Raw genomic sequence first — 26,388 nt, 5'->3', positions numbered from 1 at the left:
AGCTCGCTCTGCTCTCAAGATTTTGGCATCTCTGCTCCCTGATTCTTTTGAGGTTTGTTGACTCTGGGTGAAGGAGAGGCGGCGCCTCCGGTTTTATAAGTTCAAGTCTGGATATTATGGGGCAGAGAAGAATAGAGAGCAGGAGAGGAAAGAGGAAAAGATTTATGACAGCTGTGATTTTGAAAAACAAATGAGAGTCACGTTTGGATCGGAGCTTATTACGTATTTTCAACTCCACTCATTACATTTCCTTCCAAGTGAAATTACACCCTCCATAATCCCACAAAGCTATAAACTAAATTGCAGTAACGCCCTGATGATAGGCACCTCGACAGCTTTCTACCGTTGCAGCGCTGTAAATATGGAACAAACATTGTCCCTTTTGACATTTTCATTGTGAATCAACTGTCGTGCGACTCGCTGGCATATCCGGACAGACCAGAAAGAGTTTTAAAAAAGGTCATTTGAATTATCAATGGCTTGTTTACTTGCAGAGAGTGTTGATTACTATTATTATGATGCAAAACTCTGCCCCCCTTAAAAAAAAAAACACTCGGGCCTGTTTTCAGAGGATGAATAAAGGAACGCATACAAAGTCAGAAAGATATTCTCCACTGGGACAAAGACTGAACAAGTACACAGACAAATAAGCCTGAAAGGACCAATACCTCAAAAAGACAGACAGCCTAATCAATACAGCAAAGCTAAACTCCACTGTAGTGGTGCGAGTATTTGGATTTCATTTTAGATGAAAGCTCCGACGACGCTTCTGCTCAAACACACTCTCGCCCACTCAATGATGGGTTATGTAAGTCCAGGCTTTCCCGTATACACCTCTCTCTCTCTCTCTCTCTCTCTCTCTCATAAACATGCAGCCAGGCCAGATGAGATGTGTTCTATGAAAAAGCATGGACCGTCGCAAATCTAATAGGGGTAGTGTGGTTAAACCACAGTGAAATGGGTGACAAGGGTAAGAAGATACATTTGGGATCTGAGACTTTCTTCCTTCTATTTGCCGTGTGAGATCTGCCTTCCTGCTGTTTAACGCTTACATGCAAAGAAGAGCAAAAAAGCTCCAGCAAGGTTCATACCGGTTCCACAGAGGCAGGCGGGTGGATGGATACACTCAGGAAGAATGTCACACACACTAGTGAGCGCAGAGAAAGAGTAACTGTTCAATCTGTGATAACCGGACTGAAGAACAAAGCAAATGGAAAACATCATTAATGAAAAATGAAGATTCAGAAAGAGCCATTAAAAAAGAACGCAAAATGTTTCAACCTGACAAACAAGGACATTTACATAAAGCATGTGTTTGTTTGTTTCTTTTTGCAGGGGTGGACATGCATAACATGTCTTCATGCAGACTGAGATATAACATACAGAGACATGAGTCACAGAGAAAGCGTAAGAGCAAGAGGGGAAATAATGAACTCTTATGTAATACCTCAAAACCCCAAACAGTACACAGTGAACCAGTGTCAAGCCCACACACAGAGCATATTAGCATGCGAGCTAGAGCTGCAGCCTTACAGGCAGAAATCATCAATTACATTGTGACTGATAGCAGCATGTGTGGACACGAGCTATGAATACATCAGCAATGATAAACACGCATGTGATCCATAGCAGAGGTTGTGTGTGTGTGTGTCGAGGCAGGGAATTAGAGAAGCCTCTCAACTTTCACAGACTGCTTATCTCTCAATTCCCTTCATGACGACAGACGGTAGTACCGTATCTAATATTTTGTTTGTCTTCATTTCCCCTGACCAACACTTTGATCTATCTTAAAACTGAATGGGTGGATTTGCATTCACTTTGCAGTGATCATTTTTAGACATGTCAGCGGCATGGCTCGGGGAACGACAACGCCGGCGCTCTGGTCATTGTGTTTTCCGATCCATGCCCTGACACAAACATGATGTAAACAGGAAACAGGTTTGGTCAGTATTGTTTGTTTTCAAGGAAGAGCAGCACACATGTTTGTAAATAGGAAGCTGGTGATGATGTTCTGCTAGGACTGCAATTTGTCATATATAAATGTGTGTGTGTGTCAGTGTAAGCATATGTGGGAAAACAAGCAGTAGCACACACACAAATATAAATATATATTGCTGCTTCATATTTGCTCATCCCACGATATGGCACCATCTCCTGGTGCCAACTGGACTCACACGAAGCCCTTGTGTGGATTGTGGAGCTCTTAAATGAAAAACCTGCAATGGCAAATGTAACTTTTAACCCTTTCACCTTTTGTTCAACAATAAGAGATACAAGTTAATGACTCAAGTTTTTGGAATTTAAGTATCTAAAATGCAATAATGCTGTGCTCAGCATTTGTGAAACGGAAGTGCTGTTTGTTACCATGGCAATCTAGCCAGGTTGAAAGAGGGACCACCTCTGTGTATTCTGAGTTTAGGCTCAACAGAACTCACTAATGTATTAATCCTATTTGTGTACAACAATACAAAGATAGATATAAAGCTGTCAGAATGCTGATCAGCAAGTTATGCATGACTGCTACCAAAATTTTAGTCATAGTTTCAACTTTAATCATTGATCCTCAGGAACACGTCTGCTTTGTGTGTGTGTGTGTGTGTGAGAGAGAGAGGGTATGTTAATGAGAAGTTAGTGATTAAAATAATAACATAACATAACCACTGCACAAACAAAAACTGCACATTGTTCCTCCCATTATTTGCAATTATCCATAACACTTTTTATTTTAGGACTCCGACTTCCAACACCACAAGAGACGGCCGTCACAATGACTGTCTAGTTTTCGTATTTGTTCATGTTTTATTCTTACACACAGACTCCTCATGATAATAACTGTTATTTGCCGATTCAGAGTTAACATCTCAGCTTCATCCATGTCAGAATCACAGATGAAACACAGAGAGACAACCTAGCAGGGAGGAAACATGCAGAGTGAAGCGGAGCTGAAACGCTCATGATAAAACAAAAAGAGGAAGAATGAGGGAACAAGAACTTCGGAGAGGAGGAGGCCACCAGGGAGAAGTCGTGTAGAGACACCAACTGAGCTATTGTTTGCAGCTACTACGGGAACACAATTCCATGCTAAAAACAATATGCAGACGTTTTAGATTTCATCACTGCATTATTTTTTTTTAGCTGCACTTTAGTCTTTAACTGAAACACTGCTCTTCATCATTTCTAACTATACTGTGCAAGTGAGGGTTTTTAGCCAGTGCAGGCTCAACACACTGTAGATTTAAGTGTTCTGCATCTCTATGCATCGTGTTGTGTGTCTCTATGACTGTCCGCATGCTCCGGGATTTTTGGAGAACAGGAAGTCTATTTTGCATCGAGGATTGGTCTTAAAACATAAAACAGATTATTATGTCAAATTAAATTAGATTAAAACTGGGATCCCACAGCACTATTTGCCTTGCAAGTTCTCCCACAGGGGAGAACCCAACCCCCGACCTGCCCTACAAATGCATTAGAATAGAGTTTAATCATGTGATCCATGAGATTTTATTTCAACAACCCACATAAGAATTAGCATAGCCTTTGCCCCAGTGCCGTAGCTTTCGCAGCTATCATTCTGAGCTTCCCTTCCGTCTCCGAAATGTGTTTTTCAAAACACAGTAGGACTTGTTCGCATATTAACAACCGCTGTTCTCCCTGAATCACTGAGTAAACACAGCGGCGTCTAAAAATAGGCTGCCTGAATGATGAATACTTGTGTTGAGAGGAATTGTTCCATGTACAAAGAGCTTTAAGGATCACCGGTTATCAGCCGGGAGGACAAAGTGAGACGGTTGACTCTTTGTTACCGAGGATCACGCAAACAAGAGGAGGCAGTTGTGTTCAGTCCTTTTCAGCGCTGGTGAGTGTCTCAGAAACATCTCTCCCTTCACCTTGGATCCGCTCTACAACAGTTTGAACAGCAGCCATGCAACGCTCTAAATGAAACCCACCAAACTGCTAAGCCAGAACTAAACAGCATGAATAATGCACGGCTTTAGGATGAGGAGCACAGTGTGGCCAAAGCAGTAGCAGGCGGCATCATTAAGCGCGTCTACCTTTGTCCCGACAGACGCTTCTGCTAAAATGTGAAAAGCAATGAAAGGAATGCTTTGACCCTTCTGTGATCTGACGAGCGTGACCCGGTCAGCTCATGTTCATTGCATCAGCCTCTTTAATGTCATCAGCTGCACTTACACATCCTCTCTTCCATCTCCCCTTACGTTTGAATGCCCAAATAGAATTCAAAACAGCTCTGCAGGAGAGGCTATGTGCTATAGGTACCGCTGGGCTGATTTCCTGTTAGTCCAGCAGGGAGAGTCCTGGCTCTCCACAGGAAGCATCAAGCCCACTTTATCCTCAACTCCTTATTCCCTACATTTCTTTGCCCTCCTTAATACAGACGTGACAGATGCACACAGGACAACACAATCTCAGGTACCAAAGTGCAAAATTGATCTGTGGCTGTCCTTAACAGATTATCCACTCAGCTATTCAGAACACGTTTGCCTGTCTGACCAGTAACGAGCATACGCAGTGGTACAGTGAATCATCCAGTCTTACATGCTGCTCTTCTTCCTCGGAGAGCTGACGGAGCCCTTCCTGTTTAGGCTGAGGGATCCCCCCATGGCACCGGCGTCTATGTTTGTCCCAGGTTTTTATCCCAGATGCACCGTCTGTCTCCTCCCAAGGTTCACTTCTGCCTCTTCCACACACAGCCTGGTGCGACGCCAGAGTCCAAAGCCACGCCGGTTCTCATGACTGACTTGCTATCATGTAAACCAGGCAGCCTCTCTCCTCTACGTCTGCCCTTTGTTGATGTACAGCCCAAATGCTGAGGAGTACTAGCGATGACACATGAATTGGTCTGCTGACAGTTCCGCCTCTTTGCTCTAAATGTCTCTCTCTCTCTCTCTCTCTCTCTCCCTCCATCTGCACACAAAAGAAGCACATTACACTCTGGGAATATGTCGCCTCTAGTATGAGCAGACAGGGAGGTGGAGTTTAAAGTGTCAAGGGGGTATCTGGCAGGGGTGAGGCTATGGTTCAAGCATGAATGAGTCCACTCTATTGTTATAGTCTGCTGAATACCAGATCTGGTCAATTCCGGGGGAGGGATGGAAGATGAGGGAGGAAGAGTTGGCAACATAAAACACTGACCCACTTGTTGTGCTACATTCCCACTACCTGCTGTGAGTCCACATCTGTATTTTATTTTCCCTATTTTTGCCTTACCCATTCGGTTTGTCTCTTTTCATTAAAAATGGCTTTAAACCACACACACACACACAACACAAAAAAAGGATTTAAATAAATCGCATAGTGAGGACACATTTTGAATAAACTTTATGTACTTGAACAAGATCGCAAACGTCAGCCTGGACACAACTCTCTATCGGCGTACGACAAATGACGAGAGCAAACAAACTTAAACAGTTGCGTTGCATTTTATCTGGTTAAACCCCCTCACTGTTTTTCCTGAAAGCTATCATGACGTATTCTAACAAACTAATTTAAAGTATTTTATTTGTTTAGAAGAGTCAAACCTTGTAAAAAAAGAGATGCAGGTTAAATCAGCGAGTTTGAGAGAGAACTGAACAATAAACTCTTTTTATTATGGTATACCATCTTCATAGGGTCCATATTAGGGGGGGGGGGGATAATATTATGTGCAAAAACAGTCGTGATAAGGAAGAGGAAGCACAGACCATACTGACCCATATGACTATTAAGTAAAAAAAAAAAAAAAGACAGAAACAGAGGTACATGTGAATGTACTATATACATATAATAATTTACAATTCAATGCATCCACAGAGCAAGACAAATGAGACACATGCCATTCAAAACTTTGGTGGAGGGGCCAATAGATCCCTGTATTACATGTTGGTCATTTATAAAGTTAAACATTCAGCATAGTCAGACACATATCTAATATATATCAATATATATTTATATAAAATTATTTTCCTTAAGACGGAGCAAATATAACTTGTTTCTTGCAGTCTAAAAATATATATGGTTTCATTTATCGTCTTATTTGGTTAATTAGAATTATAAACATCTTGAAATTAAGAATTGGGTCAGGAGCAGAAAACGTTGAGAACCCCCTGCTCTAACATAAATCATAGAATAATACAGAGATAGAAACAGTTACTTTTCAATATTGCACAAAAGCAACAAATGAATGAATCGTCAATCATTTGGCTCTTACATTATGAAGGTGCTGTAAATGTCAGCCTGTATCCAAACAGATAATATACTGCCACTATGCGTTACAGAACAATGGGTTTGGACTCAAAGGCAGGATAACAAAGAATAAATAGACAGATGAGGAATGACACAGACCTGGGGGCGACGGAGTAGAGCTGGCCTGTCTGCTCCGTTTCAACATACATACTGCGCTCACGCACACATAGATACATGAATACACAAACAATATGAAAAGGCAAACAAGAACAAAACAACAACCCTGAAGCACCTATTATTTGTACTGGGTAATGGTGCAGATAAAAATCTATCAAAAACAATGAAGTAAACATTTTATATTCACCTAAATTCAACTTCCGAACCAGTTATTTACACTGAAATTTAACCTAATCCTTTAGGATTGTTTTCTTGGTGAATTGCATCACAAGTTTTAAGTAGAATGTCATGTTGTACACAAAATAGTAAATTCAGTTAGTTCTATATAGTTTTGAAGGTTATTCTGCAGGTGCTGGGAAATGTACCAAACTTTTACAGATTAAGTTGTGATAATTTTCACACAAAATGAAATGTGATAAACATTCTTGTTGACAATTATTTTCTTTTTTTTTCCCCACAGACTTAAAACTTTTGTGTGTCCTCTATTGAGAGGGGGGGGATAACACCATATTTGGAAATAGTAAAGAAACAAACAATAAATAAAATTCTACATACAGATTTAAGCAGATAGAAACAGCCTGCATGGTGAAAGTAAAAATAAAGAACTCAATGAAATGTGCGACCAGAAGAATGACAGATGTTTCGATTAGAATGTTTAGGCATTCTAGAAGAGCATCACGTCGCCTCAGGGTCAGTCAACTGTGCTTCGTTTATTTAACGTCTAAGCAACGCTCAATAAAATGCACGTCTGACACTGAATTACTGTTGTGGCTGCTCAAAGGTCACTCCTAGTTTGTCGTAGATCTCCTTCAGCAGCAAGAGAGTTGTGTCCTCAGACTCCCTAGCAGACACACAGACACGAGGAAACGATTTCATTTTATGAGAAAGTTCAAATGAATGCAAACTATTCAACAAAGACCAACAAAGTGAATACAACACACTGTAGTCTATGCATTCACACATATGCATGACTCACCAGTAACACAGGTGAGACTGGATGGCAAAAAGATATTCGTTGAAGCTCTCGATGGGTTTTTCCTGAAGGACATAGTCGATTCTTCGACCTCCATTCAACATCCCCATTTTAATTTCAGGCTGCTCCGTCTGCACTGCTGATCCAGCGGAGTTCGTCTCCTCACAAGCGCCTGAGGGGAAAGACGCAAACTAGAATCACCACTTGTATGTCTCTGTCAACTGGTCACTTACATCCATGTCTGCAGAAATACAATCCTGCATGTACAATGAAGACCTCCAAGACATTTCGCTCTTTCCGAAAATGAAGTTATCAAATATTTTGGCACAGACAAGAAGCAATTTCTAAAAAGTGAATGTTGCACACAGACCAAGATCTAGTGTACTTAAGGTGCTGCTGAAAAAGGAAGTATAAGTGCCTGCATGCAGCTACTCTATTTGGCCAACTACTGCTTTGATTAATTGCGTTGCATTCTGGTTGAGCTCCAGCCAATTTCACGTTTGAAAAAAAGGCCTTTGTTAGTGCTACTAACCCAGAGAAGGCTTAATGGAAAAAGAGGAAACTAGGATACACACTGTGCATACTAATACACACAAGACATCCACAAAAGAAAATAAATGTCCTTTTTCTACCCAGTGTCTCTTGAAAGTTTGTCTGTGTTGGAGTTTCTCCTTCTACCACCGGGGGCAGTGAAGCGACTGGTAGTCTGGCAAAGGACTGCCATGCCATCCGCAAAGATCCCAAAACATTGTTCTTCAAATCGATGCTCATTCGACTCAAGCTGTCCTTTAGTTCTATTAAGCAATGACACACAACGGTAATCGTTAAATTTACAAAGCAAAACAAAATCGCTCAACAAAGACAAGGAGAAAGAAAGGGACAACAATACCCAAGTGCATTCTTTTGCGGCCTTTATGGTGAGGGATCAGCATGGGCTCCAGATCCACGTCAGTCACAATCATGGGCTCTATCCGATAGGCAACTGGGTCAAACTAAAAACAGTAAAGAAATGACTGCATTTCCAGTATCTGCCGTTTCTTCATTAGTAGTTGTGTTTGATTCAGAGCTTTGTTGAATGACAGACTGCATAAAACATGGACATGATACATCCCAAAATGTTTGCTCAGAGCACCACCCTCTTTTTAGTGCCTTCACCTTTCTCCTGGCTAAACTGAAAGTGATAGAAGAGCTGAAGTAGGCCATAAAGCTTGGGTGCTGACAGATAGCGAATCAGCTTGCAACGGGATCTCCTTCAAAGCAGCCGGGAATTACATCATAATTCATCAAATATACATCAAATACATCAAAATAGCACATTTGTCAGCCCAACATATTTTAAATCGGTCCTTTCCAACAGGACTCTAACAGTAAAAACGAGAATGTGTAAAAATAAAAAAAGGGAGACACTAAGAACAACAACATTACCGGTAATCTTTTTGCGAAAATAGTAAAATACATGAACTATAAATCTGTGATTACTCACTGGGTGGTAGATGTTGTAAAAGCTCTTACAGGTGGGGAAGCAGTAATTGGGATCAATGTATTTCAGCCCACGAACAGTCAGGAACATTCCAATAGGAGATCCAAAAGCAAAAAATGTTTGAGGGTGGAACGCCAGCCGTGGGTAATCGATAGAAACCTGTGGAGAAAAGATGTTGTCAGAAAGCGGTGCTGGAACACTGAAACTATACTTTATTGCATGACAGCAGGACAACAGCCAGAGTATTACAGCACATGAGGAGAACAGAGCGCTGGATAGGCATAGACACAGGGAGTGGCTGATGGCTTGTATGACTCGACGGGACAAAAGACGGCAACCTCAGTCATGACACAATGGAGGAAATCCTACTGCTCATAAGATGGTGAATAGAATTTAGCTGCCTAGAGCTTTTATTCTGATCAGACCAGATTGAAGGGGTAGAAACGGGAAGGCACAAAAAGATCAGAGGACGCTAAGGTCACAGCCTGAGAGCGCGGGGACGCGATGTGAGACACACCTGTCCCTTGGCTATGCCTCCATTGGTCTGTCCAGGCGAGCAGGGGGAGGAGAAAAGCAGGAAGGTGATGCATCAGAGCTTTCATCTACCGTCTCTCCCAAAGCATGTCATCATGTCTGAGTTTGTGCGTCGTACCTGTCCGATGCCCACGTTAAAATATTCATAGTCCACGGCACTGGTGACAGAGTGCGTCCTGTTGAACTGGGACTGGTGCGTCGTGGAAGACTGGTTACTATCCTGATCACTTGTTGCTTGAGATGGAACTTGTAGCCCCGATGCCAAACATGCTGCTCCTGTCTTATAATGCTGTTTAGATTGAGAAATATAAGATGTTATTTAAATGACATCTGGAAATGCTTTAAATGGGAAATCAAGTGTGAAATAAAGGTCCATATTATTTTTGTGGTCTCACTAAAGACTCGTGGAGTCTATTAATGGCAAAAAATAAAATAAAATACAACTAATTCTCACGTAGACAAAGTCCAAATTGCAGAAACATGTCAGTTTTAAGAAGTTGCATTCATCATATATTTTAAAAATGAGAAAAGCACGTTTCGTTTCAGGCTACACCTGACCTGACCTCTGGCAACCTTTTACGCCTGACGTAGTTCAAGATCTTCTTCCGATGACCAAGAGGAATCCCTAAATCTTTGAGATCACTCTCTTGGCAAAGAGCCTAAAAAAAAGGAAATTCCTATATTTAGAATTATCCATTACAACTGAATATTAAAAGAAATGTGTGCGTGTGTGTGTATTACTAGAGATTCTAGGTCTAGACTTTCTGCCTGTAGTGTCGCCAAGTATTGCTGTAGGCCCAGTATGGTCAGAGTGTCCTCCAGTGTGTCACAGTCCAGACGCTGGTGCTCATCAGAGGCCAACTAAAGCACATGGGGGGGGGGGGGGGGGGTAGAATTGGACGGGGGTTTTTTTTTTCTTCAACAACATGTAAAGAAATATAGTAGTGTTATCTTGGTCAGTGAATGTGATGATACCCTCTTTCGGGGTTCAGAATGATTCCTCTGATTAGTGAGCAGGTCAAACAGGATCAGTGAACCTGAGGTATGAGAGAAAAAAAGTTGTTGTTGTTTTTACACACAAAGAGTCTATCCCAGAAATATTCAGGAGCATTTCCTACACGGGGTAACTTGTGAATGAATGGTATAGCATCTTTAATGTTTTGGTTGAAGTTCAGCAGTTTGAAGACTTGTAAGATTGTACGCTTGTGCATGTCTTACCCAGGCTATGACCAACAACTGAAACTGCTCCATTGAACGCTGTGTGTCTCTGTTTGAAGAGTGTGTGCAGCCTGTTGAGCTCTGAGGCCACTGTGTCCACTATTGTCTGGCAGTAGGTTGGGCTGTTATAGAAAAACAGGTCCAGCAGTGTGTCATTAGTGAAATGTCTCAGCCTGCTGATGCTGGGCAGAGTGATCCTCTGGATATCCCTGGAAAATGGGTGAAAACAAATGGAAACAGGGCAGAGATAGTAAAATATTGTTCTGCAACAGAAGTCAACTTTGGTTCATCTCTCTTCCCACTTACTCATCTACACCAGTGGCATCTCCATGCAGAGCGCTGTGCCAGTTGACTGGGAGAAACTCCACTCTTCCTATCTTGCCATCCTGCTGAGCGAGCTTATAATGAGAAGCCAGGAGGGACAGGGAAGCATTTCTGAAGTCATTTACTAAAGAGAGACATGAAGAAATCAAGTCATGCATGCACGTGAGAAAATGCACACGGAATAAATATAGTGTATGCACGCATAAAGACACATTTACCACACTGTATAATGGATCTAAAGCGCAGGTCACAGGCAGGACCGATGCCATGGACCATAAAGACAAGGTGATCCACCTGTTCTGGTTCACCTGAGAACACACAAACAAATAAGATCTTCGAACTATAGCAAAATAAATACTTAGCAAAATTTAGTTTAATTTAGTTTAAGGTTTCTCGTTCTGGCGCATCCATAAAGTACCATCGAGTATATCTACAGAGATATTGTCCACTCCTCTTTTGAGTGTTTGGGGCCGAGTCTGCTCTGATGGGGTGGACACCCAGTCATCCTGCAATCCTATTGTCTGATACTGCATTATCAGCTGAGAGAAAGACAGAAATGACAAAGAACAGGCTTGGTACAATGAAATAATGGAACAAAATTAAAATTATGTCATAGTTTTGCCATTTAAATAAAGGCATATTGTGCAGCAAATACGAGATCCATCTATGCAACTGAAATGAAACAAAGCTAAATAGTGAGAGAACTGTAGGTGAAGATAGGGCGGCTACAAAGGAAGATATGACCACACATGTACTATTTGCTCATTAGGGAGTCTATACATAAACAAATAAAAAGGTTTTCCTACGTATTATGCCTTGTAGCAAGCATAGTCATATTTTCACATCAGGCATTACTTTGGGATTGTGTAATATGACCGTCTCTCCAGTGGGAAATTCCAGTTTCGTCTTCCATTTGCCCAACGTTACCGCAGTTTTATAAGCCTCCTGAAAAATGGGAAAGGAAGAAATCAAATTCCAACTAATAGGAAAAGTGAAACTAAAGTTAGGAATAGGATCAAGCCAGAAGGTATAGAAATGAGAAGCTCGAGAGCCAGACTACCTCCAGATGTTCGCTGAAGTCCTCAGGATAAGGCATGAACCGGGTGTCTTTATCTCCTTTACAGAACCAGGTACAGCGGCGAACTTCCGTGGGGGCTTGATCCCAGTACACGGCATAGCGCTTCCGCTCTTTGATATGTATGTCGTAGCGCTCTCCATCCACAGCTACCACCACATCCTCCTGCGTTCCTCCCACTACATAATACATTGAAACATGGCTTTGGATTGTCCACACACCTAATTATAAATACATAATGCACACGTCAATTATGAATCCATTTACCAGCTTTGCAGGCATGTTCTAGCTTGTGAGAGTCCTCTCTGCTGAAAGGAAGCCAGGACCTTTTGTCCTCAACCCGCTGACAGAAAAACCAGTGAGGATGCACTTCTTTATAAGGAGCGGGGACTGACTCCATGTCGAGTATCTCAAAGGAGGATGTGGAAGAAGGAAAGGCCTCATTTACAACTGGCAACACCTGGGGGGGGGAATGATGACATTATGGTCAAGATGCTAAATCAATAAGTCTTCAATATGAGTATTGCTCAGTTACTCAGTAAAAATGAAGCTCCGATTAAAGAATCCAAGACAGTGAGACAAAAGCAAAGGACAATCGACTGGGCAGAATCAGGCCTCACAGGGCCAGCGACACAAGCCCTTGTTTTATTCATTCCTCCCCTACAAGCTTTCCCTTGTCTTCACCCCCCCCCACACAAAACATTGAATATTTCACACAGTATTCAGAAACAATGCTGCCTGCAATACTTCCAGGCTCTACTGCTGTGTTGAAGGAGATTGCTGCTACCACATTGCGCAATGCGTCCTCACCTGGTGGTCAGGTGTGTGTACTGTGGCTGCAGTCTGGGTGGGATTGTCATTCAGGTCTAGCGCATTTGGGGCAGCCTGCGGTAGGGAAGCCCCCTCTTCACTGTGGGTGTGTGACATCAGCCCAAGACCTGGAAACTTATCTTCAGATATGACTTGAGTTGGGCATGTTTACCTACCGACAGAGAACCTGAAACAAACAAGCTCTTATGAGAATGAGAACGCTTCAGAATCCGTCACAGCTTCATTACCACCTTTGCAGGGACGTCCTCGTGATTGATTACCCCATTGTATTGAGTGAAAACACTCCAGATCACGTTAGCTCTTCTCCGTCTCATCAGCTGCTAAATGTAAACAGCTAGCTTAATGTGAGCGCTAGCAAGGTTCACGGTATAGTACTATGCGTTACAGGAATGTACGCAGCAATTTGTCGACATTGTCTTCGACATATAGACAGTTAACTCACAAACAGCAGGTCAAGCAGAGGACCTGCGTTCCTTGTACTGTTCAGGTCACTTTGGCAGGTCGGCTAAATAAGGATATCCTCCTGCTAAACGCGGCGCGTTCAAGTCAACTCGGAAATATGGTACTAATAGCGTTTACGTTGCAAACTATCATGAGAATACTTTGACAGCGCCCAAAGAAAATGGAAAAATAAGCCTAAATAAATTACAAAAATCCTAACTTTACCTTTGTCTTCCGACAATTGCGTTTATTCAACGTTGAATCAATCTCCGGAACAGCTGGGTGTTCGTAATATTAAAATATCAAACTTTAAGGAGGGATCCTGAAGGCGACACAAAAACAACTGTACGTCACCAGGGAACCGCCCCCTTTCACCAAGCTGACGTCATATTCAAGTTTCAAACTATAAAAATACTACAGAAGGTAATCAAAACATGTTTTCCAGGTATTCCACAATTACAAATGTATATTTGTTTGGGGCTATGTTAGTAGCCCAAATATGACATTTTTTAAGACTTCAGAGTTTATGCTCGTTTATGCACTTTATTTAATTTGTCGACTGCATTACTCTTGAATTCATTGTCTTTAATATTATTAAATCTGGTGTTTTATGCGTCAGAGGATGTCAAACATTACAAAAAAGGTCACCTGATCAGCGCAGCCCATCCCAGAAGCCTTTGGACTGGTTTGTACCGGTATTTGAACGTGACCCGGTATGTGTAAAATGTGAATGTAGTAGATTAGAAGATATCACAACAATGACAGCAATTAAATCGTAAAATGTGGTCACACCCATTAACAGTTTCTTTGTGTTGTTGACACTGCAGGTATAAGTGGTCTAAATCAGTTTTTATTATTATTATTATTATTATTATTTTATTTTTTTTATTGCTCATCCGGCAATATCGCTGAAATGAAATGAAAGGAGGGGAGGAGCCAGCAGAGGTTGAACACATGGACACGCCCAGTCCAACAAGGGACGCTGTGTAGGAGCCACGAGGGGGCGTGGCGTTTCACTCAGGAAGCTCGGAAAAGCCTGGTGTGGGTTGTGGAGTCATGAGACAGGAGTCAGAATCCTGATCAGCGGGCTACGTTCACGCTGCTGGGCTCGTTAGCAGTCGAGTCGCTCACGCTGTCCTTCTCGTGTGGAGTTTTACAGCTGTGTGAGGTAAGACTTGGGGGGGGAGCGGGGGGGGGGGCAAGACCCAAGCTTCCAGGCCATAGAAATAAAGTTCAACAAAAGTTCCGGCACGGAACCATGAAGGACAAAGTGAGGAGAGGTGGAGGACGAGGTCAGACCAAAACTGGTAAGAAGTTCTTGCAATCTGTTTTCTTTTCTGCTTCTCTCTCCCCCCCTGCTTCCCCCCCCCCCCCCCCCCCCCCCCCGCTCGCCTCACTAGGGAATGTGAGGAGGGCTGGATATTGAACGCAGCGCTGCTGGTGCAGAAGTTATTCACCAACTTTTTCAACATTTCTGTTGAACATATTTGGGGTTTTAATAAATGCGCGGGGCCTTTCTTAGGGAGCAGCTTTTAGTACAGCTTCCTGCAAATATCAAACCTCTCCTACCTTTTTTTTTTGTTTGTTTATTCCACCCACCTAAATGATTGCCCATCTCTTTGTCTCAATTCCGAGCAGGCCTCTCGACCTCCCTCACCCTCTGCCACTCCCCTTCCTCAAGGAGCAATGCGATGAATGAAATGATCTGTTATCAGATGTGGTTAACTGGAGGTGTTTCACTCCCTCAAAAGGAATAAAAAACAATCTGTGGGAACGGCACAGCTTTCTTTTGGGTGCTTTCCAACACTAAAGTATTCCCGGACTGGCTGCAGGAGGTGAGGTGTGTGTGTGTGTGTGTGTGTGTGCGTGCGTGTGTGTGTGTGTGTGTGGGGGGGGGGGGGGGCACTGTAGTGTAGAATGAGCCTCAGACATGGCGTGCAAAAAGGAAATGTCTGCTTTGGTGTCATGAACACATCAAAAGATCGTTGCAAGTAAAAACTCTAGTACTCTCTAGTATTATTTGTCTCACCGTTTTTGCTGTGTCCACATGCCAGCGGCGGGCGTGGTTGTCCCTTTCCTCTGGCGTGACACGAAGGCTGGTAGACAAATTGAACAGGTTTAGGAACACGCTGGGTCCTGCTCTCCCGCTGGTTGTGTGTGTGTGTGTGTGTGGGTGTGGGTGTGGGTGTGTGTGTGTGTGTGTGTGTGTCAAAAGACACACCCCGTTTTTTTGGGTTGACATTTCCTCGCACATATTCTCACTCTCACCCTCGGGCACCAACGCACAGACTCTGCGTTCAAAACCCGGCATTTCAGAGATTAATGCCGTCGTTTTAATTCTGCGACAAAGAATGGAAGCTTGACTCTGGAGGCGACCGGAGCTATTTCTGCTTAACCCACTGGCACGGCTTTGTGTTTAGTTAGTTGTTTTTTTTTGATTCTGGGATTTGTCCTTCCGGCAGAAGCAGTTGGCCAGAATGATGAAAGGGATTCCGATGATAGAGCGATGGACGATGACTCGGCGTTCTCTGTGAAGATTCAGGGGGCAGGAGTCGAGCCCTTCGAGCTGCAGGTAGGAGGAAACGGACGGAGATGACCCAGGCTAAGCAATTTGTATTTTGTACAGCATCTGTCAATTCTGAAACTGATATTTAACTACCTTGCAACTAATTTCAGTCCGTACTCGACGCTTTCCACGTGTCCTGTTAGAATGGGACACCATCTTCTTTCAGCGTCAGTGATCGCTGTGCTATCTGTAGTACTCTTATGTGCTTTCTTCTTTGTATATAATCTGCTTAACAACCTGGTCGCAGGCCAGTATCACTACTCTAATACCTCTGCAGTCTCTGTACAAACAAATGCTTAAAATACTGGACAAAAAACCAGCATATTTTCATCACTGCCCAATATTAAATAAATACAAATTGTTAAACTGGGAAAATTTGATTAAATATATAAATTCATGTCTGATGTACAAAATTATTAATGGTTTAACATCTCCTCCGCTCGGACAGTTTGTGGATGTAAGAACTGCCACACATCGAGTCTCTAGAGGTGCTGCAAGAGGGGACTGCGTTATCCCACTCAGGAAAAGCAAATTTGGTCAATCTGCCTTTCCCTTTAAAGCTGCACATGAGTGGAATTCTATCCCAGTTATCGTCAGAAATCTAGAGAGCTGTAATGCATTTAAATTTCACCTTAAGGAATGGCTCATTAGCACACAGTTGTGTCGTCACTGAGAGAAACTGCTGTTTAATTTGTTGTTTTATAATGTCACCTGTTTTTATGATTTTAATTGCTTTATAAAATTTTAGTTAATAGACATTAAGTTTTACTGTTACTTGAAATTGTTTTAGTTGATATAGTTTTTATTTATGTGGTTATTTTATATCTGTATTTTTATTAATTTTATTTCATATGTATATATATTTTGGGGCCATGGAATTTCTGTCCAGGGACAACAGATGAAAAATAGCCTTTTGGCTAATTCTGGCACATTGACAGAAATGTTTATTAATGTGCGCTGTCCCTGTTAAATAAACGAATCATTCATTCATTCATTCATTCATAGAAACAGCTTTTTTTATATACATATAATAAGCACAAAGGTGATATTACCTTTTGTCGTGTTTCTGTAGATTCATGGCTTTTGGCTTGTTCAAGATGTGGTGATGATGCTACTCTTGAGGGACGAGGTGAAGCCGCGTTCTAACCTGTCGCTGTCATTTGCTGGCACGACTCCGGACCCCCTGGCCGAACTGAAAATGCTCAAGGGTCTTAAGCCAGGAGCCGTTCTCCGCCTGGTGGAAGGTATTGCCAAATATTCTGTTGGATCTTTCTTTGAGACGAGTCTCTCTTTTAGCTCTGGTTTCCAAGCCACACTAGTAGAATTCAAAAACAGTATTTCTTCATTGAGGCTTACTTTGTATTAGATTTCAGTACTTTTTTTATTTTAAGACTCCATTATAATGGGGAAAATCCAGATTTTTTTTGTATCCAGACAGTTATCTGGATCGCACTTGACATTTAAAGGAATCTAAAATGGATGAAGACCCATCTTCAGATCTTTTTTCCATCAGGATTCATCCAGCAGTTTTTCTGTAATCCTGCTAACAAACAGACCAACAAACGCTGTAAAAAAAAAACACACACCAAAAAAACCCGGAGGTAATTATAGAGCTGAAGCAAGATAAAAATAATCCATCATTTCATCACACCATTCCACTCTCCCCTTTTTCACATGGATGACTCACGCTTTGAGTCACAATTGAAGTTTACAGTCGAAGAGATCGCGCCTGTGTGTCGACCAATTAGTCTCGCGAAATACTGCTGCAAGTTCTCCTGCCGCCCTTCTGTTGGAATGTGGATGTCAGATTTATGGCCATTACTGAGTAACTGGTACTTAAAGTGCTATGCAGTTTTAGAATGTGACATAGCATAAGTATAAACACTAGGACAGTAAAATGATGGAATAGTTTTGCTGTTGGGGTTGTGTTTTAGCTCTCACTGCTTTATCTGTCTAGCTGTCAGCAGAATCATTCCGTAAGTTAAGAATGTGTTTTGATTAAATTACTGGAATAGTTTGTCTATGGCCCAAAGCTATATATCTAACCGAGGCTATTGGCCAAGGCTATATATATATATCATAGGGAATCTTGGGGATTGCCAAAGTCACTACTGCAAGAGGACGCGTAATAAACCTACAGACCCAAGATCAAATCATAATGTAAACTGTTTTGTGTTAAATGTCAATCCACAATCAGCGAAGTATTTTTCCTTCTATAAATTATCCTAAATACTATACTAATATGAGCCCAAATTCCGGCGTTTAGATTATTATTTTTTTTTAGTCAAGGACTCATCGTTTTTATTCTTTTGCCGCATCTTTCCAGAACCGTACACTTCCCGCTCAGCCCGGCTCCATCTGGCTCGTGTGCTGGAGCTGCTGAGAGCATCTGGACCCCAAGATGCGCTGAGGGAAGGGCGCTCCCCAAGTGTACTGGGGACGCTCACGCATGCGCAGACGCCTGGTATGCACCGAGACAAAAGTAACATACAAATATAAGCAAACGCGCACTTAACGTTTCCTTTTTATTGCTGATGCAGACTCTGGTTTACCCAATTCTAAGAGCCTGAAACGCTCTTTGAGCAATACCAAAACAGAAACCTCGAACCAGGATGGAGCTCCTCCCGAGTACCTCCTCCCTGGTTCCTCAGAGAGACCGCTCATGGCCGTGTTGCCACAGAGCTCCCAAACTGAAGTAAGTCCATACCCAGAGCCTTTTTCCACAATGGGCTATCCGGTAAAAAAAAATAAAACGTGTCTTTATTGTCTCTTCAGTCAATCAGCTGCTTGAAGGACTTGTCTCTCAGTTCCTGGAACCCACCCCCAGGAAACAGGAGGCTGCAGGGTGACTTCTTGTACATCAGCGTGGTGACGAACGAGGGGCGACAGTGTGAGGTCACATCCTGTCCGAAAGGTTTCTTTATCAACAGGTAAAGATTTCATGTTATGCGGGGGGGGACTTAAACCATTTCCTTTTTGTGTTTGCCGTTTGAGCAGAATAATAATCGACCCTTCTGGTTGAGTAACCTAATTTTTTTTGACTTAACAGACTTGATGCATGTTGGTTTCTTCTCCTCTTCTCTTCTCTCAGGTCCACAGAGGACTTGTTCGATCCTCGTCCTGCACAGTCGTCCCCAGCCCATCACAGTTTCACTGACCTGCTGTGTCACATTAGCCCTGCCTTCAAACAGACTCTTTGCACACTGAGAACCCGGTAACGTCGTTACCTACGCCGGCGCTACCGCGACAGTATCCCGTGATGGTTTGATGACAGTCCTAATTGCCCTTCTTTTAGGCCTCATTTACTTCCAGTGGAGGTGATGCCCACTCCTTACCACAAGATGAGCTGGCTCGGGCCTCCCTGTGCCTCCCGCGCACACAAAAACACCTTCAACAGGATGTTAGTGGAAGACGAACAAGCGGCACAGGTTATTTATGACTCGGCCGAGTGGATGCTGGGATCTGTTAATGGGGTGTTGATGCTAGAGGTGTAACTATTATTCCATTCAGGCTCCAGACTGGAATGAGGAGCTGCAAGTTGCCAGAGATCTTCCGCTCCGCACTGTGGAGGAGAGGCTGCAGAGGGACAGAGCTCTGCTCCAGGTGAAGCTCGAGTTTAGCTTGGCTGTCGCCTCGCACTAAACGTCTCTCCCGCTCGGCTTGATTCGTACTTGTTTTTCTTTCAGGTAAACAGTGCATTTGTCAGGGCTGTGGCGCAGGGCGCAGAGGCTGTTGTGGACGGCCTTGTGGAGCCGGTGAATGGCGCCCCCGAGGACCCAGCCTTCCTGTGGGGTGGCTTGTTCATGAGCCAAGGGGCAGCGAGTTCAATGTTTGGTGGGGAAAGAGGTCGCAGGTGAGGATACAAATTAAATCCCGAAGATGTAAATCCGTTACTTTCTAATTCCTTTATAGCACATCGTGGCCGCTTGCTTTTTCTGATAAGAGTGTTGTAAAGAAGGGTTTTGGGCGAATGTTTGTTCATCTTGTGTTTGCAGGGCTGCTCAGAGGCTGGAGCTTAAAGGTGTTCAGGCCTACAGTAACCTCGAAGGACTGCAGGGACTGCACACTCTGCCTACAGCCGTTGTGGACTACAGAGGAGTGCGTCTGTCTGCCCAGGGATTGGCCCCTGGTCTGGAGGGCACGGAGCAGGACCAAGAAGCCTCTCCTGGATCGAGGTACACATGGGACCAGCCTTTAAAGTGAGCCATTGTCGTAGCATTGCCTGAAATTCATGTCTTGTTTTCTTTTTCTGTTGTCTAGAGGCTTGCTTTATGGGCTAAATGCAGGACCTCAAGAGTCTCCGCACCGCAGGCGGCTACTAGAGCTCTTGGCTCACGCCGCCAAGACGCTTTGCCTCCAGAAAAATGTTGTCGTGGCGTCCGACGGTCACAAGGTTCCGCTGTTCACCTCCGTGGATGCTCAGGGGCTGTTGGGGGCTGACTGCAGGTTCTACGTCCTGGATGTGTTCAGAACCTTCCCAGCTGATGCCAACTTCTGTCCAGAGGTTGAGACAGGAAGTCGGGCAATCACTGGCGAAGAGGAGAAGGCTAAAGGCTGTGAGGAGAGCAAAGAGACGAACGACGGCTTGAAAGAAGGTTGGCCAGAGAATTATCACTCTCACTCTGGGCTGCCAAAGAGCCACGTTCATGGACTGTGTCGACTGAAGCCAGAGCTGGTGCAGGCCTTCGTCCAGCACAAGTGAGTTCTGCATTAAATAAAACTCATTTGAACTCTGGTTTGAAAGATTTCGTTATGATTTAATAATGTCTTTTAGACATTGTCAGTTCACTCAACGCGTGAAGGAGATATTGGACCAGAACGGCGGCTTTGAAGAGTGTGCGACGGCGTGTAAGAGGCTTTTTAGTAGATCCACCTAAATGGAAATTAAAGTATATACGAAAACACTTTTCAAACGTAAAACTTGATGACTAATTTACAAACTTGCAGGTGACTCCAGAGCGACTGAGGCCGTCCGGGCTGCTTGTAAAGAAGTGGGCTCTGTTAGCGACATCATCTTTGAAATGCGCCTGAACCCAAATGTCTTCTGTCCCGGTACCGTGACGAGCTTACATGCATGAACGCGCGCGCGTTGTCGAAGCTTTCGCTTCAACGATGTATGACAGGAATGCTGTTCTGTATTTAGGAGTGTCCCTCCCGCCCGGTGAAAGCCAGACGACGAAGCTGCAGGAGCGGTTACTGAGGGAAGCTGCCTCCTTCATAGTCACGCACCAGATACCAAACTTTGTAAGTGCGTTCATTGTTTACATTCTGTGAACGGTGACGCCCACGGCAAACGGGAACCGTGCTCGCCGCGTAACGTGTGTTTGTACAGGTGGAGTATTGCTTGCAAAGCAATGAGGCGCCGATGGATGGGGCTTCTCTAAAGCAGGCGCTGCACCAGAGAGGGATCAACCTCCGGTACCTGGGTCACATTATCAAAGCCCTCAACGAGCTGGAACAAAAGGAGTGCTTGAGGCACATAATGGTGCGTTTCACCAACATCCTAGTCAAAAAAATAAATCCGGCCGATGATGTATTCTCTCTAATATAACGGTCTGTCTCCAACAGCGGACGGTCGTGGGTGACGTTTTCATGCGCTCGACACGGCGAGTGTTCAACAATTTCCTCCAGGTACCTGACAGTGTTAAGGAATGGGCGTGCCACCTCAACATTCGGTGTTGAGCTAGTAGCAAGCGTTGGGGCCCATGCGCTGCAGGAAAAATGAATTGCAACCCTGTGTCTGGACAGGGTGTGGATGTGCCGTGCCTCTCTGCAGCTGTAAGTCACTTCCTCTGCTGTCTATTGGTTCCCCACTACACGCCCACTTCTGTTGGGGAGGAGACTAAAAAGAGGTCGAGGCGGCGTAGCAGAGGGACCAGTGCCTCTGAAAGCACCCCCTGGAGCATGCTTACGGGGAATGAGCTGTGGAGCCTGGTCTGCCAGGACGCGGTTGAAGCATACGACATCGCCGATTGCCTTGGGTGAGGTCTTGCCCCTTTCTCACGTTGTGCTTTTCAGTTGTGCAGTGTGTGTGTGCAGCACATTTTTGAATGAAGTCTTTGTGTGTGTGTGTGTGTGTGTGTGTGAGACAGCTCCGGCCCGAACCATCTAGTGGAACACTACCGCCTCCAGAAGATCTCCCTTCTGAGAGACTTCTGTTTGAAGACTGGAGTTCAGGTAGCTGTGTGTCGATACACCGTGAAATGTAATGGAAAATGTAACTGGCAGATAAGAAGTTGAGAATAAATACGGATTGGTTTTGTCTAACTCTCCATACCAGTTGAGACTGAGAGATTACTTCATTGACCACCAAAGCAAAGCTCCCATTGGCCCAGACGATGTTCTTAACATCTTCCCGGTTGTCAAGCACGTTAACATGCCAACTGTGGAAGCTTCAGCGGCGCATCGAGCTGCACAGACCTCCGTTCACAAAGGTGAGTCTGTAAAGCCGAGCGCTCGGGCTGCCGATTTCATTCATTTGTAATATTTGTGTTCGATGCATGGTTTTGCAAATTAGAAATTGACAATTGAATTTGGCGCAAAACTACCGCAGGTCTGATGGCGCAGGCCCATGAACACCTGAAAGAAGCAGTCTTCTTATTTAATAAAGTCTGTGACGATCTACATCCCGAGGCCTGTCACTGCTACAGCCTGTTGGCCAGAGTGACCTACCTGCAGGGGAAGGCAGCTGAGGTAGGCTTGCTGCACGACGACGTTCTACTGCTGCATTTTACCTGCTGTGGCATGCGTAGTCTTATCTGGTTTAAAATTAGTCCCCTACATTTAAGCTGTGAATATTAGTTTTGAGACATATCTGACTTTTATGGAAGGTTTTACACCAAACAAATAATAATATTGTGATACTGCATCCAAAATATTACCTACAACTTTGAGTGCAGGCATTTTGCAGAGGCTGATATTGAAGTATTTTTAGACGGTGTTTCTTCCACTTCTAAGTGGTCTAACATCTGCCTTCCATCGTTCTGATTTTTATGCCAGAGCGTACTGTAATGTTGGTGTAAACTTAAAGATGCTTGACGCTGTGATGTCTGTTCTCCAGGCTCGCAGCGTGCAGCTGAAAGCAGTGGTCATCAGTGAGAGAGTGTTTGGCTTCGACCATCCAAACACTATCCAGCAATATGTGAGTTTCACCTCCGGGTTCATGGCTAAATCACTGAGTTCATAGCTATTCATTTACATAGTTTTAAGCATATGCGCCGTTTCATAATTTTGCTGTCGCACACAGGCGCTGTTGGGTGTGTATATCTTTGCTGGAGGAGAGAGCGTCTTGGCTCAGAAGTGTCTCCTCAGAGCTCGCCTGCTGACGCTTACAGTGCATGGAGAAGACCACCCCTACATCGCAACACTGGATGTAGGTTACAACACCGAATCCTACACCACAAGCACAAAATGTGCTTTACACAATAACATCATAGATATTTACTTTTTTCTTTCCTTTTTAAACAGAGCTGTCTTGGGTTGGTGCTGACAGGAGACCTGACTGGCCGGTACTTAAAGAATGCCGTCAGACTCAACTCTTCTTTCTTCGGCCCAACAAATGTGTACACCGCTTTCAGGTATGTCATTTAAAGCATGCACCGTCTGAATGTTTTGTTGGCTCCATGCCTCACTGTGGTGTGGCACAGCCCTCGATAGGCAGGTCACATTAAAAAAAAAACAGAATTGCATGAAACTTGAACAATGACACCGTGTATGATGTCATTTTCTAGCACAAATGTAGTGCATGCACCCATAATTTGTGTGAAATGCGTAGTATATTCCATTAAACACAAGGGTAATTGGATAAATATAGAAACTCTGCAGGTTGCATATTATCAATCATATTGAAGCACGGTTTAGAGCCCACCCTAAACGAGACCTAGTTTTGGGAAGCGAAACTCATCGCCAACTGTAGTGGGTTCTTTTTCCTGCTTAAGCAGAAAGTGGCAGTCTTTTCGATTTCAGATATCCAACTAATTACTTTGTAAATATGTCCGGGGGGGAGGGGCCCCAATAATGAAATGATGGTGAGAAAACTAGTGATTCATTTTCAGTAGTGTAATGGGGCTAGCTGCCTGTGAATAGTTTAGTATCCCTCTATTTTGTATAGAAATGGATCAGATCTTTAGTCATCTCTTGAAGTAAAGACCAATAGAAGATGGAACGTGCATGCAGACACCAAATTAAACAATACTTCAGAATATCAAATATCTGAACTACAGTAAATAGTTATCTTTATCTTTAACACGGATCCCTTCAAGCTACCCAGAACAGACATGAGCTGATGCCTGCAGGAAAAGACTAAGTTTGCTTTAGAGCTGCTTAATTTTCTCCCTGGTTTCATGTTTGAACAGCGAGCACTTGTTGGCCCAGTGGATGTGCAGCAAAGGTGATTACCGAAGTGCGATGACCCATGAGAAGGAGGCCCTCGCTGCCTTTACCTGTTTGGTCCGTATATCCTCTGCATAGAAACGATACGAGTGGGTTGGTTCTCTACTCATGTGCCACCTGGTGCTTATATTAACCCTCAGTTCGGAGAAGATCACTCTCAGACCTGCTTCAGCAAAGACTTCCTGTGCAGCATAACCACGCAGGCGGTGAAGGTGGAGCGCTCTCTCAGACAGGCGGGGGCTGACGGCACAGAGCAAACGGCGGCGGTACGACGAGTGTGACTTCGGATGCCGTTAACCTCTTTGAACCTCAAGGTGTTTATTAATCCCGGTGTCGCTTCTGTCCTCAGTTTCTAACGCCAACAACAGACGCGTTGCTGGAGCAAATGGTTCTGATAGTGGGGATCAAGGGGATTGCACAAAGGTAAATATTACATGCAAACTGGTTACAATGACACACATGATGGGGCTGCAAATGAGGTGTGTGTGTGCTGAAAAAAATCACCATCTTCACTGACATTTGGATTTTTGAAACGGTTACAGATGTTTAATTAAACACATTTCGCGCACCACTACAAATTCATGTAAAAATTGATTTAAGCACTGGGGTGTGTAATTTTTTATCTTGGCGTAAAATGAAGGGTATTTTAGATTTCATTCTCAGGGCATGATCTTTAAATCATGATTTTACAAAAAAAAATGTTTGTGTTGAGCATTTGGGTGTTGATTCCAATAACGTAGATCTGAATCAAATGATGCATGAGGATGTTCTCTATTACTCCACTATGTGGTAATAAATGGGGCTATGAACACACAACCACCAGCTGAGATAACAGGATCTTCAGTCATCCTGTTGACGTTTTCTTAGCCAGTATGACTTACTCTTTGATTTTTGGTGGGTATCCAGATGTGTTGGATTGGGCAGATTGCCAGATGTGTCGTACAAAGTGCTGTTAAAGTTGATGCGTAATATAAAGGGAACTACAAATGAAACAACTGTCTCAGTACGATCTTTGAATAAACTTTTGAGAAGGAAGCCTCTAATTAATTTTTTCCCTGTTTCCATAGTGACAAGTTCCTGGAATTTAAGCGGAGACACCTAAAACTAAAGGCAGCAGTCAGGAAAGAACTTGGACTGAAATTACCCAGCAAGCTCGGCACATCAGCGATTGTGGATGGGGGAGCGAAAGGCTCAGATCAAGGAACAGGAAGCGGGAAGGAACCTGAGGCTGGAGGAAGCGCAGCACCGGAGAATACCAGCGGGGGCAAACGGGAGCAGCCAGGGGAAGAGACTTCGATGGAGGGGGCTGCTCTTTCAGCTAACGGTCATGAGGAGGAGCCAGCTGCACAGAACCAATGTGAGGACGGTGACGGCGCGGCTTCAGAGCCCAAGGTCAGCGTAGCGAACGAGGGTTCAGAGGTCGGGGCGACGGGTGAGGAAACGGGGACCAGCGTAGACGGTAGGGATGTAAGATCTGGTGCAATGGCGGACGAGAAGAAGTCAACGTCAAACGAGGTGAACGGTGACGCGCATGGCACGTCTAACATTCCTACGAGCCCCTCGGTGCTCAAGAGTAAAGGAACCTGGGCGGAAGTCGTATCAAACGCTGCAAAAGCTCGCGGAGCCGGAGTCAAAGACGCAGCGGTCGGCAAAGTGGCAGCGAATGGCGTGGCTGAGAAGTGACCAGACATCAAACAGAAAGGCGGGAATGTAGTCGCGTTTTTAGGAGTCACTGCTGTGAGATGAAACTCCTCCAGCATCCCAGATGTAATTTGATCCGTGAAGCGGTGTGTAACAGATTGGTGTATTATTACTTTGTTTTGGAGATGTTATTGCTGATGTCGGAAGACTGTGCTGCATTTTGTTTTTTCCAAATAAATGTTTTAATCTGCCTTTTTTGGACACGCGTGGTTTATATTCAAGTCAACATTCAGGGAAGGATTTGGTCTCCAAAACATTCGCACTCTCAAGACAAGCAGGAGCCATGAGATGGCATAAAGCCCCCCCCCCCCCCCACACACACACACACAATCTGTGTTCACATGAAAACAAGTTCATTCCGTTTCCTCAGTTAGGAATAAAATCAAAATGGTGCTAGCTAAAACTAAAGTGGACGTCATTCCTGGTTACAGTTGACGATGTGCACTTCAAAAACTAAGCTTACGTTTTCCTTGGAACTGGATGTAGTTGCCATG

General features: G+C 43.9%; 2 protein-coding genes across 2 annotated transcripts; one reads left to right on the top strand and one right to left on the bottom strand.

Annotated features, from left to right (window-relative positions):
- Window positions 1-7,119: 7,119 nt before the first annotated feature.
- ddhd2 (DDHD domain containing 2) lies at window positions 7,120-12,891 on the bottom strand. The gene is made up of 17 exons (XM_068738345.1): window positions 12,775-12,891; window positions 12,232-12,424; window positions 11,950-12,143; window positions 11,745-11,834; window positions 11,308-11,428; window positions 11,108-11,197; window positions 10,872-11,013; window positions 10,566-10,774; window positions 10,323-10,384; window positions 10,089-10,208; window positions 9,911-10,006; window positions 9,466-9,636; window positions 8,817-8,972; window positions 8,223-8,325; window positions 7,966-8,127; window positions 7,337-7,505; window positions 7,120-7,201 (listed from the first exon to the last, which is right to left on the bottom strand). The coding sequence occupies exons 1-17, from the start codon at window positions 12,889-12,891 to the stop codon at window positions 7,120-7,122; spliced, it is 2,277 nt and encodes a 758-aa protein (XP_068594446.1).
- A 1,603-nt stretch (window positions 12,892-14,494) lies between these two features.
- On the top strand, window positions 14,495-26,085 carry si:ch211-166a6.5 (clustered mitochondria protein homolog). The gene is made up of 28 exons (XM_068738339.1): window positions 14,495-14,543; window positions 15,699-15,808; window positions 16,875-17,046; window positions 18,129-18,266; window positions 18,343-18,497; window positions 18,578-18,732; window positions 18,894-19,016; window positions 19,098-19,230; window positions 19,313-19,405; window positions 19,489-19,655; window positions 19,798-19,977; window positions 20,063-20,500; window positions 20,577-20,650; window positions 20,750-20,854; window positions 20,946-21,046; window positions 21,135-21,287; window positions 21,371-21,433; window positions 21,551-21,783; window positions 21,895-21,979; window positions 22,083-22,236; window positions 22,356-22,495; window positions 22,863-22,943; window positions 23,049-23,174; window positions 23,270-23,379; window positions 24,157-24,250; window positions 24,334-24,459; window positions 24,543-24,616; window positions 25,261-26,085. Exons 1-28 carry the CDS (start codon window positions 14,495-14,497, stop codon window positions 25,874-25,876), a joined length of 4,248 nt encoding a protein of 1,415 aa, XP_068594440.1. The 3' UTR covers window positions 25,877-26,085.
- Window positions 26,086-26,388: the final 303 nt, after the last annotated feature.

This window comes from Brachionichthys hirsutus, chromosome 4, assembly GCF_040956055.1.
Source record: "Brachionichthys hirsutus isolate HB-005 chromosome 4, CSIRO-AGI_Bhir_v1, whole genome shotgun sequence".
Lineage (NCBI taxonomy): Eukaryota > Metazoa > Chordata > Actinopteri > Lophiiformes > Brachionichthyidae > Brachionichthys > Brachionichthys hirsutus.
Note: the sequence above shows the minus strand (reverse complement) of the source record. Positions and strands in the feature narration are given on the sequence as shown.

What these genes read in the sequence shown, in the direction of transcription:
- ddhd2 (XM_068738345.1), bottom strand. Translation starts at nt 12,891, where the DNA reads ATGTCACACACCCACAGTGAAGAGGGGGCTTCCCTACCGCAGGCTGCC. An exon ending in TACACACACCTGACCACCAG is followed by an intron (nt 12,425 to 12,774) that starts GTGAGGACGCAT and finishes TCCCCCCCCCAG; the next exon opens with GTGTTGCCAGTTGTAAATGA. An exon ending in AGAACATGCCTGCAAAGCTG is followed by an intron (nt 12,144 to 12,231) that starts GTAAATGGATTC and finishes TGTATTATGTAG; the next exon opens with TGGGAGGAACGCAGGAGGAT.
- si:ch211-166a6.5 (XM_068738339.1), top strand. Translation starts at nt 14,495, where the DNA reads ATGAAGGACAAAGTGAGGAGAGGTGGAGGACGAGGTCAGACCAAAACT. An exon ending in GGGACAGAGCTCTGCTCCAG is followed by an intron (nt 19,406 to 19,488) that starts GTGAAGCTCGAG and finishes TTTTTCTTTCAG; the next exon opens with GTAAACAGTGCATTTGTCAG. An exon ending in GCACAGAGCAAACGGCGGCG is followed by an intron (nt 24,460 to 24,542) that starts GTACGACGAGTG and finishes TTCTGTCCTCAG; the next exon opens with TTTCTAACGCCAACAACAGA.